Source organism: Aquarana catesbeiana, linkage group LG02, assembly GCF_042186555.1.
Source record: "Aquarana catesbeiana isolate 2022-GZ linkage group LG02, ASM4218655v1, whole genome shotgun sequence".
Classification (NCBI taxonomy): domain Eukaryota; kingdom Metazoa; phylum Chordata; class Amphibia; order Anura; family Ranidae; genus Aquarana; species Aquarana catesbeiana.
Window position 1 is genome coordinate 82,485,846 of NC_133325.1, and position 18,189 is coordinate 82,504,034.

General features: G+C 42.1%; 1 protein-coding gene across 1 annotated transcript in view; it reads right to left on the reverse strand.

Annotated features, from left to right (window-relative positions):
• PDGFD (platelet derived growth factor D) overlaps positions 1-18,189 on the reverse strand; it is a 392,123-nt gene that overhangs the window by 83,915 nt on the left and 290,019 nt on the right. Inside the window, exon 4 of the mRNA XM_073613110.1 lies at positions 5,157-5,216. Coding sequence (XP_073469211.1) covers positions 5,157-5,216 — 60 coding nt within the window. The remainder of the gene's footprint in view (positions 1-5,156; positions 5,217-18,189) is intronic.

Consider the following 18,189-nt stretch of genomic DNA (forward strand, 5'->3'; position numbering starts at 1 on the left):
CAGAGGAAGGAACCAGTAGGAGTTGTGGGGGACCCAGAATCAGTGTTCATTTCGTTGACAAAAATAGTTTCATCATAATTTTCACCAGCTGCATGTTTTCAGCGAGGAAAATGGAATGAAAATAAAATTTGACATGCCTGTCCTGTGCTACACGGGACTCTCTATGGTTGACCACTTTGATGTAGTTCCTTATACTTACTTATGGACTTGCCATGGGTTCACGGCTGAACCCCTCATCCTTCATTTATGTTATTGTAACCATTGTTTGTACACTGACCATGATGACAGTTTTATTCTGTACCTGACTTTGTTACCTTATACATAGTTACATAGTAGGTGAGGTTGAAAAAAGACACAAGTCCATCAAGTCCAACCTATGTGTGTGATTATGTGTCAGTATTACATTCTATATCCCTGTATGTTGTGGTCATTCAGGTGCTTATCTAATAGTTTCTTGAAGCTATCAATGCTCCCCGCTGAGACCACCGCCTGTGGAAGGGAATTCCACATCCTTGCCGCTCTTACAGTAAAGAACCCTCTACGTAGTTTAAGATTAAACCTCTTTTCTTCTAATTTTAATGAGTGGCCACGAGTCTTGGTAAACTCTCTTCTGCGAAAAAGTTTTATCCCTATTGAGGGGTCACCAGTCCGGTATTTGTAAATTGAAATCATATCCCCTCTCAAGCGTCTCTTCTCCAGAGAGAATAAGTTCAGTGCTCGCAACCTTTCCTCATAACTAAGATCCTCCAGACCCTTTATTAGCTTTGTTGCCCTTCTTTGAACTCGCTCCATTTCCAGTACATCCTTCCTGAGGACTGGTGCCCAGAACTGGACCGCATACTCTAGGTGCGGCCGGACCAGAGTTTTGTAGAGCGGGAGAATTATCGTTTTATCTCTGGAGTTGATCCCCCTTTTAATGCAAAAAATGCTTATGATGTCCTATTGTTAATTGAAATCTTAATAAAAAGATTGAAACATAAAATAACTTTTGAATTAAGTCAATTGATGAAAACTATGCTGAAAATCAATTCCAATTTTTGTCAATGAACAAAAACGGGAAAGAAAATATGAGGGAGGGACGTTTACCCTGAACTTCCGCTTTCCTCTGAGCTCCACCTGTCTGTTAAAGCCCCAGCCCTCTTACAAGTTGTGTTGGCTGAGAGACGCAGGCTCCTTCTGTCTGCCTGATGCCTGGGAGTTCTGGCAAACCATGTGGTAAGTGTTTCCCCTCCCAGAAAGGTACCCTGTTTCCCCGAAAATAAGACCTAGCGTGATTGTCGGTGATGGCTGCAATATAAGCCCTACCCCCCAAATAAGCCCTAGTTAAAGTCCTTGTAGGTCTTATTTTCAGGGTAGGGCTTATTTTTGGGGAAACAGGGTAGGGCTTATTTGGGGGGTAGGGCTTATATTGCAGCCATCACCGACAATCACGCTAGGTCTTATTTTCGGGGAAACAGAGTAGCGGTATTTAGCACTGTATAAAATAACAACCTCCCCAGACCAGTTCTCTGCCCTGTGCACTCCCTCACTCCCATTTATTTCCCCAGCTCCACTACATGTTATTAGATTTTTACTCCAGGAGTATATAATGAGTTTGGAAATTCTAGAGAAATGCTTTAATAATGAATTGCAATTGAACCCTTTGACGCCTAAGCCTATTTCTGACATTTGTTGCTTACAAGTTAAACTCTGTATTTTTTGCTAGAAAATTACTTAGAACCCCCAAACATAATATATATTTTTTTAGCAGAGACCCTAAATAATTAAATGGCGATTGTTGCAATATTTTATGTCACATGGTATTTGCACAATGGTCTTTCAAATGCAATTTTTTGGGGAAAAAAGTCTTTCATGAATTACAAAAAATAAACAGTAAAGTTAGCCCAATGTTTTTGTATAATGTGAAAGATGATGTTACGCCAAATAAATAGCTACCTAACATGTCATGCTTTGAAATTACGCATACTCGTGGAATGGGGACAAACTACGATACCTAAAAATCTCTATGGGTGATGTTTAAAGAAAATGTAACGGTCACCAGGTTAGAGTTACAGAGGACGTCTTTTGCTAGAATTATTGCTCTCACTCTGACGATCGCGGAGATACGTGGTGTGTGGTTTGAACACCGTTTACATTTGCGGGTGCGACTTACGTATGAGTTTTCTTTGGAAGCACGCGGGGACGGGGGCGCTTTAAACATTTTAATTTTTTCTCTTATTTTATTTTTTTACATTGTTCCTTTTAAAAAAAAAATTCTTATTCTTTTTATTGCTGTCACAAGGAATGTAAACATCCCTTGTGACAGTAATAGGTGGTGACAGGTACTCTTTATGGAGGGATCAGGGGTCTAAAAGACCCCAAATCCCTCCTTTGCACTTAAAAGTATTCAGATCGCCAAAATCAGTGATTCTGAATACTTTAAAAATCGGCGCCATTGGCAGCCGAGTAGACCGGAAGTGACGTTGTGAAGTCGCTTCAGGTTTTTATATCGGAGACCCGATCAGAGCCGAATACAGCTTTGTTCGTGTCTCAGCCTAGGCGGCAGATGCGCACGCTGGTTGCTCAGGTCTCCCGGTGGGATAGGAGGCCCGGGAAGAGCGGCGGAAGGTGGCGGGAGGGGGGGAGTCCCCTCCCACTCCCTAGGATAACAGCCAAGCAGCTTTTAGCTTAATTGGTTGTTATCACTAAAAAGCCAAATGCTGGCTCTATAAAACGGTAACAGGATGATGCCTGTAGCTGCAGGCATCACTCCGGTTTAACCATGAGCGCAAATTTGCGTATGGTCAATGCAAAGGGGTTAACTAAACCCATTAGATTTTAGTAGACTAAAACGTACTGGAGATTTTAGTCTACTAAAATACGACTAAAACTAAAACAATTCAGATGACTAAAATATGACTAAAACTAAAATAGCATTTTAGTCAAAAGACTATGATTAAAACTAAATTGAAATTTGATGTCAAAATGAACACTGCCCAGGAGACTTGTGGGGACCAGGTCCAGTGATCAGAGCAGTGTTTGATAGCCCAGGCACTGGGAAAGTGGAGCATTTACTGCCTTCTTTTACAGGTAACAGAAATGATCTTTTTTTTTTTTTTTTTCAGCACAGTCGCTTTAACTGTTTGCCGACCGCCGCACACAGATGTACGTCGGCAAAATGGCAGGCAGGCAAATGGGGGTACCTGTATATCCCTTTGAATTTGCCGTCTATCAGGCAGGTGCCGGCCACACGCCGCGGGAGCGTGCCCGCAGGTCCCGGGAACTCGATGTTCACCGGCGGCCCGCAATTGCGGTGAGGAGAGGCAGAACGGGGAGATGCCTTTGTAAACAAGGCATTTCCCTGCTCTGCCTAGCAACATGGCAGAGATCTACTGCTCCCTGTCATCGGGAGCACTGATCTCTGTCATGTTGTAGTGAGCCCATCCACCCTACAGTTAGAACACCTCCCCCGGACACACTTAACCCCTTGATCGCCCCCTAGTGTTTAACCCCTTCCCTGCCAGTGTCATTTATAGAGTAATCAGTGGCTATTTGTAGCTCTGATCGCTGTATAAATGACAATGGTCCCAAAATAGTGTCAAAAGTGTCCGGTGTGTCCGCCATAATGTCGCAGTCCCGATAAAAATCGCCGCCATTACTAGTAAAAAAAAAAATAATAATAAAAATGCCATAAATCTATCCCCTATTTTGTAGACACTATAACTTTTGCTCAAACCAATCAATATACACTTATTGCGATTTTTTTTACCAAAAATATGTAGAAGAATACATATCGGCCTGAACTGAGAAAGAAATGTGTTTTTTTATATATTTTTTGGGCATATTTAATATAGCAAAAAGTTAAAAATATTGCTTGTTTTTCAAAATTGATGGCCTTTTTTTGTTTATAGCGCAAAAAATAAAAACCGCAGAGGTGATCAAATACTACCAAAAGAAAGCTCTATTTGTGGGAAAAAAAGGGCGTCAATTTTATTTGGGTGCAACGTCGCACGGCCGCACAATTGTCAGCCAAAGTGACGCAGTGCCGAATCGCAAAAAATGCTCTGGTCAGGAAGGGGGTAAAATCTTCCAGGGCTGAAGTGGTTAACCTCCCTGACGGTATTCCCGAGTGTGACTCGGGGTTAAATTTCAGAACCATTAGCGGTAATCCTGAGCCACACTCGGGACTACATCTCAGGATTCTGGTGCAGGTTACTTACCTTTTCCCCAGGATCCTGCGATGTCCCCCCGCGCTATCTGCGGGCTCCGTCCTCTGCCCGAAGCCTCTCTGTGCCAGGCTCTGTTCCCTGCGAGCGTCGCGACGCACGGGGGCGGAGCCTGGCGGCAAATTCAAAAAATGTAAAAATCATAACACATACAGTACTGTAATCTTACAGATTACAGTACTGTATGAAATCATTTCACTTCCCTTCTGTCCCCAGTGCTTTGGCCCATGTCCTGCATGCAGTTTTATGTTATATATATTGTTCTTTCTGCCTGGAAACTTGAGATTGTCCATAGCAACCAAAAAGTGTCCCTTTAGGTCAAAAGTGGCTTTAGACCAGCTAGAAAACAGCGATAGTAAATTAGAACACTTGCAGAATTGAGCGATAGTGAATCGTGGGGAATTTTATTTTATTATTATTATATTATTTTTTTTTAATTATTTATATTTATTTATTATATTATAATTTATAATTTTGTGTTTCAAACTTCATCATACCCGGGATGTCTACTAGATTCTTGGTGGACAGATCTAATTGTGTTATTGCTAAGAATTACAGACCTACAATATTAAACGCCAAATTTCTATGCAAAATAATTGTACCGCTTTGAGACGCAAAAATCTGAAATAATCATACCGCCAGGGAGGTGAATGAAATTGTTAGTAATTTAAAAAAAAATATCAATTTACAATATGCATTTCCAGAGGTTTAAAATTTGGAATATCACTTTAAACCAAAGAGTTCTTGTTTTAATTCCGTCATCATTTTAATCCTTTAAAGAATTCATTCTGCATAATACCTGTCAAATTGAAATTTGAGATGCAAAAAAAAAAAGTGCACATCAGAGTATTTTGTGACTGTGGCAGTACAGATAATAACTAGGAACATGCTGTTTATTTAGTAGTATACGCATTTATTTTATTCTGCGCACTGACACACGGTATTACTTACTGAGACAGGGCTTGTGACAGATTCCCAGTTTGTCTCCGATGCTGCAGGCAGAAAATCTTTCTGAAAGGAAAGGAAAAAGCTAGCATAAGAATTTAAACAAAAGCAGTGGCCCAGGATAAGATCTTTACTGTTAGATTTGAATAGCCTTTCAGGCATCCAGGCTAGGCTGCTATAATAGACCATGAAAATGCAGGATTACTTCATTCTGCAGGGCTGCAAATCGCAAAGATGGAAATTCTACTGAGAGCTGCAAGATAAATTAACATTATCTTATACATTTTGATTTGGTACATTTTTCCAACTTGCTTATTATTTTAAAGCTGATTTCAGATCACATATTAAAAGCCAAATGTTAAGCCAGGTATGTAAACTAATCTAATAATTAAATTCAGTTTTAAATACAGCTAGTTTAAAAACAGTTCTTTTGTCTTTATTTTAGCTTCTTGGGTGAGGAAGGTTCAGCTATTGGATAAATCAGGTCTCTATAAGACCACTATATTTGTCCACAGCTGATATTTTCTTGACTTTTTAGCCATTATAGTAAACCTTCATTTTTTTTTTTTTTTATAAATAACAAACATATCATACTTACCTACACTGTGCGGTTAGTTTTGCACAGAGTGGCCCCGATCATCATTTTCTGGGGTCCCTCGGCGGCGCTCGCAGCTCCTCCTCCCATCGGTAAACCCCCTGGCAGTAGCGCTCTCCCGGGGGGTCACCTTGTGGGTGCGCTCCTGAGTCCAGCATTTGCGTCCATAGACACAGAATGCCGGACTCGGTCCCGCCTCCCACATCACTGGATTTGATTGACAGCAGCGGGAGCCAATGGCTGCGCTGCTATCAATCTATCCAATCAAGAGCCAAGAACCCCGGGCAGAGAGCTAGAGCGCGTCTCCGGCGTTGGAACGAACGGGCTCAGGTGAGTAAAACGGGGGTGCTGAGTGACAGACGTTTTTTCACCTTAACACGAGGGTTTACAGCCCCTTTAAGTTATAGTTAATATAAATATTATAGTTAATATTACATATTACATATTAATAATTTGTATTTTTGCCACTAGTTGGAGTGCTCTCCATTTTTCAAATGCTTTCCAAACTCTCCTGACACAAACAGTAGTTACATAGTTAGTCAGGATGAAAAAAATACACAAGTTCATCTAGTTCAACCAATAGAAAAATAAATAAATATAAAATCTCCATATACACATTCCTATACCCACAGTTAATCCAGAGGAAGGCAAAAAAACTCTATAAAGCATGGTCCAATTAGCTTCAGTCCTTCCAGATCCCCCAGGAGGCAATCAGATATTCCCTGGACCAACAATCCCTGGTATTATTACCTATACAAGTTAATATCCAGTTATGTCTTGTGCATTTAGGACTGCATTCAGCTCTCTTTTAAAACTGAGCTGTCCAGAACTAGTTCTTGAGGGAGTCTATTCTACATTTTCACAGCTTTTACTGTGAAGAAGCCTTTCCATATGTGACGGTTCAATCTCCTTTCTTCTAGATGTAAAGAGTGCCCCCTTGTCATCTGTAATGACCTAAAAGTGAATGACTCTACACCAATATATGGATTGTATTTATACTTGATGATCACCCCCCCCCCCCCCTTAATTGCCTCTTCTAGGAATAAATGCAATAAGGACATTAAGGAGAGAGTAATAACGACAACTATCTTTGTTTAGGAAGTTTGCTTGCTAGCTCTTTATGCAATCACCCTCTTTACTGCCTTTTTTTGTGTTTATTTTTGGGGGCTCTTTTGGCTTTCATTTTAATGTGTGGTTGATTTGAAGGCAGCAGTCACTTTACCTGTTTATTTATTTATTTATTGTCCCTTCAATTGCAAACTGTGCCGTATATGCTGCTCACTTTGCAAGGATATTTTACAATCACGTGCCAGGAAAAAAACAAAACATTTTTACTTTATGGATGATGTAAGTCAGCAGAGCTTTACCTCATTCACTAAGCTCTGGGGAAAGTTCCCACGCAAAGTGCAACTTCCCATGCAAATTGAACAGTCTATTTACCTTCAGTAAATCAAACCCCTAGGGGCTGATTTACTAAAACTGGGGAGTGCAAAATCTGGTGCAGCTCTGCATAGAAACCAATCAGCTTCCAGGACTTTTTTGGCAAAGCTTAAATGAACAAGCTGAAGTAAGTTAGAAGCTGATTGACTACCATGCACAGCTGCACCAGATTTTGCCCTCTTCAATTTTAGTAAATCAACCCCCTAGGTCTTTACCCTCAAGTCTTGTCATCTGCATTTACTTTTTTCCCTTTACTTTTGTTATCTAGTTTACCTTACCTCAATGTAAGCTCATTAAGGGAAGGGCCCCTTAGGCAGGCTATAAATGGTTCAAATCTTGGCTGGCTCACCAGAAACCGTCTGAGATTCGAATCGTGTATGGACAGGCTGAATGTACCAAGTTGATCGACCAACATGGGTGCAACCAGCATGCCAGGTTTTACCTGCGATTATCGCTAGTGCCTGCTATAGCTGCTAGCAATAATCACTGTCGTCTCCCAGCGGGGACGGCTTCCCACGCCTTCCCGCCAGGAGAAGACTATGGCCCGGCGGGAGGGATTCCCCTGTCAGCAATGTTGGTGTTGATGGGGGAATTCAGAGCATTTCTTAGGTTACAGGAAAGAAATTTGCTCTTTGTATGGCTGGCCTTACACTCCTGTACATAATTGTTTGGAGTTTTTTTTTATTTGCATAACTTTACTATTTGATGACTGCACTGTAAAATGAGTGTATTATAAACAAGATATCAAGGATAGCCTAGATGTCGTAGCATGAAGGGACAATGCAACAAGTATATGTTAGAGCCTACAGACAATCAATGGTGGAGGCACTTCACATACAACCTGGTTTCCAAAGATCTTCCTAACAAAAGTTTTTTACAAACATGCACAAGCTAGCAGCCTAGCACTAAGCAAACTAATATTTTTTGCTTAGAAAAGAGGGAGCGAAAGTGTTGGGCACTCCCTGTGTTGGAGGAAACAAAATTCACCCTAGGCTATCAAGTTTGCCCCGTGTAGGCTTGGCCCAGGAGCATCAACCAAGGTCTTGCAAGGGACTAAAAAAAATGTACACATACATTTCCCAATTGGACTGTAAACATTCTCTAATGTCTGTAGGCACTTTAGGCAAGAGACTATGACCATGTGGAAACATGGCAAGAAGCAGTGGTCTGCGTTTAGAGGCAGAAAAAAAAAGTCAGTCCTGCAAAACAGGCATTTTTGAGCTCAGGCGTGCATGAGTGTGCCTTAAAGTGTAAGTTCACCTTTACAGAAAATATGTACAGTGACTTTACACTGGACCCCCTGCCCAACCCCCCCGGTCCCGCTGTACCAGTGTCCCGTTATCCCCCGCTGTCAGGCACCGGAATGCCGATTCGCCGGTCTGGGGATCTGAAATCCCCGCAGGTTAATCCCCTATCTGTACCTCTCAGCGTGTACGGATAGGAGGCATTCTAATTGGTCAGCACCGTCACATGGATGGCGCTGACCAATCGGAATCCATCTAGCCCATCCTGTCAGTGCTGAAGAAGAGAAGCCAGAAGGATTTGAAATCCCCAGACTGGTGAAGCGGCGTCCTGGTGCCTGACAGCAGGGGATTGCGGGATTTTTGTACAGTGGGACCGGGGGAATGGGGGGGTCCAGTGTAAGTTCACCTTACAGATTTTCTGTAAAGGTAAACTTACCCTTTAAGCCTTGTGTATTCCAAATTATTGGAATTATTAAAAACATTGTATATATTCACTACAAGGACAACTTCAGACTCAAACACCTTTGTGCCTGATCCTGAGTTCTTTATTGTGCAGCCCTATCCAGATATGTGACACCTTGTAGGGCTGCCAGTTAAGTAGGGAGTAAAGCCGACCTGTTCTGCCTCCAGCAGGATAATCATTAGGTTGTTTTGCCTGCAATATCAGATTTGACCACAAGATGGCGCTGGTGGTAAATTTACTTTTATTGCAGAAACTAGAAACTGTTCACCTTTAAACAAAGTTCCCATCATTCTTCAGTCTATGGAAAAGAAACAGGTGCATCCTGTGAGCTCAGACTCCAGACTGAAAGAAAGAACCAGCTATCAGAGCACATGTTGGGCTAAAACTTGCATCCACTTGCATCCCCTAAATGCAGCAGTGCTGGTGAGAATTACTTATCGCCATCTACAGCCTAGCTTATTTATTGTATTTCTGTATACTTCATTTACTGAATATATTTATCTGTATTTTTTTTCTCAATAGTTTCACCCACCCTGTTTTGTTAATAAAGCTTCAAAATGACACTCAGGGGGATATTTATGAAAGGCAAATCCACTTTGCACTGCAAGTGCACTTGAAAGTGCAGTCGCTCTAAATCTAAGGGGTAGATCTGAAATGAGTGGAAGCTCTGCTGATTTTATCATCCAATCATGTGCAAGCTAAAATGCTGTTTTTTTATTTTCCTTGCATGCCCCCCTCGGATCTACAGCGACTTTACTTCCAAGTGCACTTGCAGTGAAAAGTGGATTTTCCTTTAGTAAATAACCCCCAGAGTCTGGTTTATTGCAGAATAGGAGGGTTTAGCTGCATGTCGAGCTACACGCAGGGAAACATGTAGCGGGGACAGAACACAGCCACAGATGGAGCGATTTTCTTTCCTGCAACCACGGGTTGTCTGTCCCTCCCACAGATCTATTGTGTTCTCCCGGTGGGGCGGGGGGAGCCATCCTTGCCGGGGAAACACAGAGTGAATATTGCTAGCATCTATAGTCAATGGCAATAATTGCATGACAAATCCGACATGCTGGTTGTACCCAAGTTGATCAATCAACTTGGGTACAATCAGCCTGCTTATACATGGTTCGAATCTTGGCTGGTCCCTGCTGAACTGGCTAAGAATCGAACCGTCTATGGCCGGCTTAAGGTTTGTTTTTGTGTGTGGGCTACACTGGGGGAAAGGAAAAGAGGTGGCACATTTAAAGGGCAACTTCACTAAAAGCAAAGTTGCCCTTCAAGAATACTAACATCTGCCATGTTCTGAGAATTGCTTTATTTCCTTAGGGAGGAAAGCACTATAACAATATGGTATTGTTATATTATGTAAGTTAATTGGTGATTTTTATCCTAATGTAGTTTCAAGGGGTTCCTACTTTAGCCCAAAAGTTACCCCTGCTTCAGCTAGTCACAGAAAATTGCCTTCTTACATTGGTGATCAGTGTAGGCGGGAGATCAACATGCCTTTGCCCAATGCTCAAGGAAACCTTGGAAACCTCAGGTGGAACCCTAGTTGAGAAACAGCACCACTATATCTAAGTGGACAAGTTACAATAACTGGTTCTACACTCCAGGACAACTTTGTGTAAAAATGGGCTACACCTTTAAGAGAAGATCTTGCTATAATTTGCAAGTTTATTGTAGTTGGCGTAACGGCATTTTAAAAAATACTCCTAAATAATATGAAAGAAATTGGATTCATATTACAAAGCGGTCGCTCCCATTGCCAAAATACAAATTATGACATACAAGTGCTTCATAAACATCCTTGCTCCAGGCTTTATCATTTGGTATGAAAATAAACAGTAATGGAAAATCGCCCAAGACTTATGTGATCGTACACAGAGAGAATATGAAATATTTGGCATGATATTGCATTTTTATGCAAATTCAATAATGCGCATTCACAGCATTTCCTGTGGAGATGTAATATGTCTGAAAAGTACTATAAAATGAGCAATTATTGTCAAGTGAACGATACTCTGTTTTGGTAAGTAGAAAAGATGTCACGGCAAATATTTAGATGTGTAAATCAGGGCACAAACTGCTTTCTTTAATACAAGGCAATTAAAGGAAGTTTCAGAGAGAATGGATGCTTGCTCTAAAATAGCAGGAGACAGCTACAAGGCGTAGAGTTGGTCTATGCCCTAAGTTAATGTCTAAGCATCAGATGGAAAAAGATGCTAGAGATGGTGCATTAAGAAGAAAATGCTCAAAGATTAACGGTTTGTGTTCTGCTAAAGACCACGTTCTGACCCCTTTATTCATTGAATGTACAGTGGAGATTTTGAACAAGCTACAGAGAACATTTGAGAACAAATACTGTAGTGTACAAGATGGCTGATATTAGGATGCAGATTGATGATTCCCCAAAATGAGGGATAACAATAACTTTCATTTCTTATTTTACCACTGTCCAACCCAATTAATGCTAAACTAAAGCCTCGTACAAACGATCGTTGGCCATCAAAACTGTGCACTCTTTTCCGAAGGGCGTTGGCCCAAACTTGTCTTGCATACAAACATCAAGGAATTGTCGGCCAACAAACATGGACGTAGTGACGTACTACGTTGTTTTTCAGCTCTTTAGTGCCACCCTTTGGGCTCCTTCTGCTAATTTCATGTTAGCAGAAGTTTGGTGAGTGTTGATTCGCACTTTTCATTGTGCGCTTTTCAGTTCGTTTCTGAACGGCCGTTCGATTAACCTACCATGTTGCGGAATCGGAGGAGATAACGTGTTATTTATTATTGGCCTTGGAGTTATTCCTTTGACATTATTTTATTTTTTGGTTGAATAATGATTTGATTTGGTATATTTTCTATATTTTTGGATGCATAGAATGCACTTTTTGGTTAAGTTCTATTGGCAGATAGCATGTCTAATTTTATTTGTTTTCTTTTTTTAATGCACTATAAAAAAAATTGTGTAGAATAATACTTGGCTATGTGTTTTACTTCAAATGACAGTTTGGGAGTAGGCAGTTACATTTAAAAAAATACAATGCAAAATTGACAAGGGACACCAACATAGTTGTAGCTTTGATCTTAAAAACAACGGGATAATGGTGTTGTGGTAACTTGCCCAAATTAAAAAAAAAAAAAAACATAATAATAATTCTTGATATCACTAGAAAAAAAAAACCTTTGAAAATTTGTTTGCAATAACTCCATCAGTATCACCAGCAAAGCAGTTTCATTATTATCCCATTAAAGAAGAAGAGAATTGTGCGCTGCATTTCGAGATTTCACAATCTGCCACGTCACGAATGTTAATTCTCCATTACGAACGCTAGTTTACAAGACCGACCGCTTCCGGCTCGTCCTTGCTTCCGAGCATGCGTGTTTGTACTTTGGACTTTTGTTTGACATGTTTGTAAACACGCTCGGAAAATCCAACAACAGACATTTGTCCGCGGAAGCCTGCCATCCAACAAAGCCTGCCATCCAACATTTGTACGCGGAAAATCCGACAACAATTGTCCAATGGAGCATACAAACAGTCGGATTTTCCTCCAGCAGCCTGTCATCACACATTTCCCAATGGAAAATCCGAACGTGTGTATGAGGATTAAGGCCTCATTCATATGGGGCGAACTACTGCGTATGCTCATGCGAGGGCCATGTTTACCTACACGGGGATGCACAGGTGTTCCGTGCAGGCAGTCCCATTGATGTCAATTGGAATGCAGTGGCTGCACAGACATAGAATCTATTTGACATCCCGGTGAGTGCACGACCCTGAACACAACCTGTCTGCATTCGGGGCCATGTTCCCTGTGGAGCAAGCCCTGTGTGGACAAGGCCTCAATTATTAGTTCTCAGTGTAGAAAAAAAAAACATTCAAAGCAGAACTGTGGCCAGGCCACATATATAATATTTAGATATTCTTAACAAACAGTAAACGTGCTTTAAAAACAAGCCCGCACTGCCCATTATAGCTTAAGGTACTGTGGAGTAATTCATGCTCAATTTTACTTTCAGCAGCTTAACTAACCCTGCTCCTTACTTGGAGCAGTGACAAAGCACTGGGGAGAGAGCAGAGTGCTGGGACCTTCTTTCAGGATAAATTGATTTACAGTGGCTATAGTTTAGGGTTAGTGAGGACTTGTATTAAAACGATATTTACGATATGCACTATCACTGTACTAATGACATTGGCTGGGATAGGGGTTAACATCAGGGGCGATCAAAGGATTAACTGTGTGCCTAGTTAATGTTTCAGTGTAGTGGGGGAGATGCTTTTACTAGTGGAAGGCATGGATCAGTGTTTCTGCTTTATAGAAACACAGGACCCGTGTCTTCTGTACTCACAGAATGACAGTCTGCCTTGTTTACATAGACTGGCATTCTGTCAGTGTAATGAATGATCAGCAGGTTCTCTTGGAGATCGGGTTCCTGGGACCCGCTGATTAGCCCACCACTGTGTAAAATCACAGCGGGAGCAAGCGAGCGGTTTCGTGCGCTCGCACCCAAAACCCGGAAGTATATATATATATATATATATATATATATATATATATATATATATATATATATATTTATACGAGATTCTGCACAGCGCAGCCGCCCTGTAGCAGTAAATCTGCTATAGGGCGGTCGGCAAGTGGTTAAAGCTGACCTTCGGGCAGATATAAAAGGCACAACTTAGTGGCGGAACTACCAGGGCTGCAGCAGTCGCACTTGCGTCTGGGCCCTGGCATTAAGCCACTGTCAGGGGGGCCCTAGCGGGGTTGCTAATCGCAGGTCTCTGAGCAGACAGCGTGTCTCTCATACAGCTCAGAGCCGTCATTGACAGTTCTCCCTTTCTGCTCTCTCACACGGGATGAGAGGGGAGAACGGGATAACTGTCAATGACCTCCTGAGGAGGCAGGCGGCATTGATCGATGAGCACTGATAGAAGGCACTAATGGGCACTGATAAGTGGGATTGATAAGCAAGAATAGGCTGCTATGATAGGCAGCATTGATGAGCACTGATAGGTGGTATTGATAGGCAGCATTGATGAGCGCTGATAGGTGGTATTGATAGGTGGTACTGATAGGCAGAATTAATGGGCACTGATAGGGGCACTGAAATGCAGCACTGAAAAGCGGCATTGATGAGCACTGATAGGCAGCACTGATGAGCACTGGTAAGTGGCACTGATAGGCTGCACCGATGATCAGTGTAAACAGTTTACTGACATTCTTGCCAGTTAACGGCTCTCCTTTCCTCACACAGACACAGCGTGGAAGGAAAGGGCTGCTGATAACCAGCAAGTCTGTTTACATGTGATCAGCTAATGGTAAAGGGCCAAAGTGATTGCGCTGGATGCACGTCCAGGGGGCATGCGGGAAGCAGGGTTCTGGGAGAATGTCCATGGACGCCCTCCCAAAATTGGAAAGCTGGGGCTCAGATGGAAGGGGTGGGTCAGGGGGGTCCGTCATGGTTTCTTGCACCGGGGCCCTGAAGGTTCTAGTTACGCCTCTGGCACAACTTATGCAGTTCTGTGTCCATGAATTATTAAGGGTATTTATTTAAAAACAAGCTATGAAAAATACATAGATTTTGACATGGTATCAGGCTCTTGCAAACACAACTCAAGACTGGTAGAGGGAGAATCCCTCTTTGTGAGTGTCTTCTTAGTTAGCTGTGTGTTAAGGAGACCCCCATGCATGCCGGCTCCCTGAGCTAAGTGCATCCATAGACACAAAGCACTAGCAAGCCAAGCCCCTGCATCCTCCTCCAGCAGTTTGATTGGTGGCAATAGGAGCCTATTGCTCTGCTGCCCTCAGTGTCTGCTAAGGATCCAGGAATTTATCTTGATGGATCCTGCACTCAGAGGTCATGACAAGGATACCAGGTAAGTGTTTGGGGACAAGGATAGTAAAAGTACTGGCATTGTTTTGTAAATGCATTAAGGTGTACAAAAGTGCTCCGAACTGGAACGCAGTGGGATTCCCTTGCAGTGCAAGGATGAAATGCTTGTTATTTCTAGGGGGTACATGAAAAGGTTGTATTACTTACCTACTCCCCATTCAGAACAAAGAGATGGTGCTTGTGTGCTAACAGAGAGCATGCTGATAGGTGGAAAGAGCAGAGTGACAGAAAGATGAGTTCATCAATCTGCTGCTTCCCCTTTCGCTGCCCAGTCAGAGGCTGTGAGAGGGACAAGAGCTGTAAGTATTACTTAAAGTGGCAATAAATCTAAACAAAAATGTAATATATTGCAGCTTACTGATCCTTAGATGTGGTGGCTGCATTAGTTTTCTTTTTTTAGGCTTCATTCACACATGTGCAACTTGTCATGGGACGTTGGACATCAAGTCCAAAGTCACAGCCCATTCTTTTCAATGGCTCCCATTCAAATCGGTGTGACTTGAAGTCGCAGTGGCTTTGAAAAGGTGCCTGCACTACTTTGGTGCCACTTTTGATGCGACTTTGGTCCAGAGAATGTAAAATCGGATCAAAGTTGCATCAAAGTCCCACTGCAAAGTCACATTGGAAATCGGTAGACTTTGGAGATGTGTTAATATGAATGGAGCCTTATGCCCCATACACATGATCGGACATTGATTGGACATTCCGACAACAAAATCCATGGATTTTTTTCTGACGGATGTTGGCTCAAACTTGTCTTGCATACACACGGTCACACAAAGTTGGTCGGAAATTCTGAACGTCAAGAACGTGGTGACATCCAACACGTACGACGAGCCGAAAAAAAAATGAATTTCAATAGCCAGTGCGGCTCTTCTGCTTGATTCTGAGCATGCGTGGCACTTTGTGCGTCGGAATTGTGTACACACAATCGGAATTTCCGCGAACGGATTTTGTTGTGGGAAAATTTTAGATCCAGCTCTCAAACATTGTGTGTCGGAAATTCCGATGGAAAAAGTCCGATGGAGCCTACACACGGTCGGAATTTCCAACAACAAGCTCCGATCGCACATTTCCGTCGGAAAGTCCGACCGTGTGTACAGGGCATAAGACTCCCCCCACCTAGTGATCTGGCCAGAAAAACACTTCCTGTCTTAAGGTGTCTGCATTCTGGGTGAAATAGTAAAGCAGACTCCTTTGGACAGCAACATTGACAGTCTGGGGAGTTAGACTAGCAGATTTAGATGGACTTAAAGTGGTGTTCCGGCCGAAATTATACTTTTTAAATAAAAATACCCCAATAATACATAAGCTTAATGTATTCTAGTAAAGTTAATCTGTAAACTAAGGTCTGTTTTGTTAGTTTATAGCAGTAGTTTGTTATTTTATAAACTTACAGCAGGCCGTGGCCATCTTAAGTGTGGGCATCTGAAGCCAGACTGTATTTCTTCCTGGATCTCATCCTTGCAGATCTTGCACATGCTCAGTGCAGCACAAGCAGTGTAATAGGTTTCAGGTCAGGTTTCCATAGCAACGGCAGTTTCAGAGGAAGTTGCCGCCCCTTCCCAGAAGGCATTGCAAACAGGAAATGATGCGACGGGCCGTGGCCAGGGAGGAGGAAGTGAAAAATGAATACAGCAGATATACAGTAGGTGCTGAGAAAAAAAATTTTAAAATATCCAATTCGTTTACAGTGCACAGTTTAGTGAGGGATGCTGAAGAGTTATAAAAGTGGGTGGAACTCCACTTTAAAGTGGAACATCACACTAAAGGGGAACTTTCGCTTTATGTTCTTCTCTCCCCCTCCTCTACCACATTTGGCAGAATAATTTTTTATTTTTTGGGGGGAGTGGGTACCTAGTTTTGATAGGCACACACTCCCACTTCCATCCCCCACACCACGTCTCGGGATTTTTGGGACACATCACAGGTCCCAGAAGGCTGCGGGACCATTCACAAATTGAAGCGTGGCTCGTACATGTGTAGTGGGAAACTGGCTGTGAAGCCACAAGGAGTCACAGGCAGCTTCCCTTAGTAAACATTCCAGCTTCAGGACCCAAAGATCGGCATAGAACCGGCCTGGGTGAGGACAGCTCTGGATCCCTGTGTCCTTTTATTAACCACTTCAGCCCCAGAAGGATTTGTCCCCTTAATGACCAGTCCATTTGTTGCGGTACGGCACTGCATCGATTTAACTGACAATTGTGCAGTCGTGCGATGTTGTAGCCACAAATAGAGCTTTCTTTTGGTGGTATTTCATTACTTCTGCGGTATTTATTTTTTGCGCTATAAACAAAAAAAAAAACAAAAAAACGACAACTTTAAAAAAAAAAAACTATATTTTTTACTTTTTGCTATAATAAATATCCAAAAAAAAAGTCTTCATCAGTTTAGGCCAATATATATATTCTTCTACATATTTTTGGTAAAAAAATTGCAAAAAGCGTATATTGGTTTGGGCAAAAGTAATAGTGTCTACAAAATAGGCGATAGATTTATGGCATTTTTTTTTTTTTTTTTTTTTTACGAGTAATGGCGGTGATCTGCATTTTTTAGTGGGACTGCGACATTCCGTCGGACAGATCGGACACTTTTTGACACATTTTTGGGACCATTGATATTTATACAGCGATCAGTGCTATAAAGATGCACTGAGCAAATGTCACTGGTAGCCAAGGGGTTAACAGTAGGGGGGCGATCAAGCGGTTAAATGTGTTCCCTAATGTGTGTTTCTAACTGTGGGGGGGATGGGACTGACTGGAGGAGGAGACAGATCGCTGTTCCTAATCACTAGGAACAGCAGATCTCTCTCTCCTCCCATGTTTACATTGTCAGAACCTCGTTCTGGCTTCCTTTCCCAGGATCACGGGCGGCCGCCGGCCACGTGCATCGGGTCCCTCGCCGGCGCGCGCCTGCTATAGCTCTTAAGGGAGCCGACATACAGGTACGACGATTTGGGGGAAAGTGCCGACCTGCCGCCGTTTATTGATGGCGGCTGGTCGGCAAGTGGTTAAAAGTCAGCAACTACAGTATTTTTAACTCCTGATTTAAATTTTTTGCTTTCCAGGGTGAAGATCTTCTTTAACTAACAAATTAAAGCTGAACTCCAGCTAAGACTTCAGTTACAGCAACAGTTTTTTTTTTCTTTTGGGATCAAAGTTACACATGAATAAATAAAAGTTGACCATTGTAAGTACCCCTGTCTCTGTTAAATGGTTTGTCTTAACCTTCTAACTGCTAATTTGTCTGGACAGTTTGGACTGTTAAAGCAAGTTAAAAAAAAAAAAAAACAGACTTTCTGACCAGATCACCAGATGAAATTAAAGGGAAAAAAGTCTGAAAATAAATGCAGCCATCAGATCTAAGGATTGGTAAGCTGCAATTTAACAAATGTTTGTTTTTGGG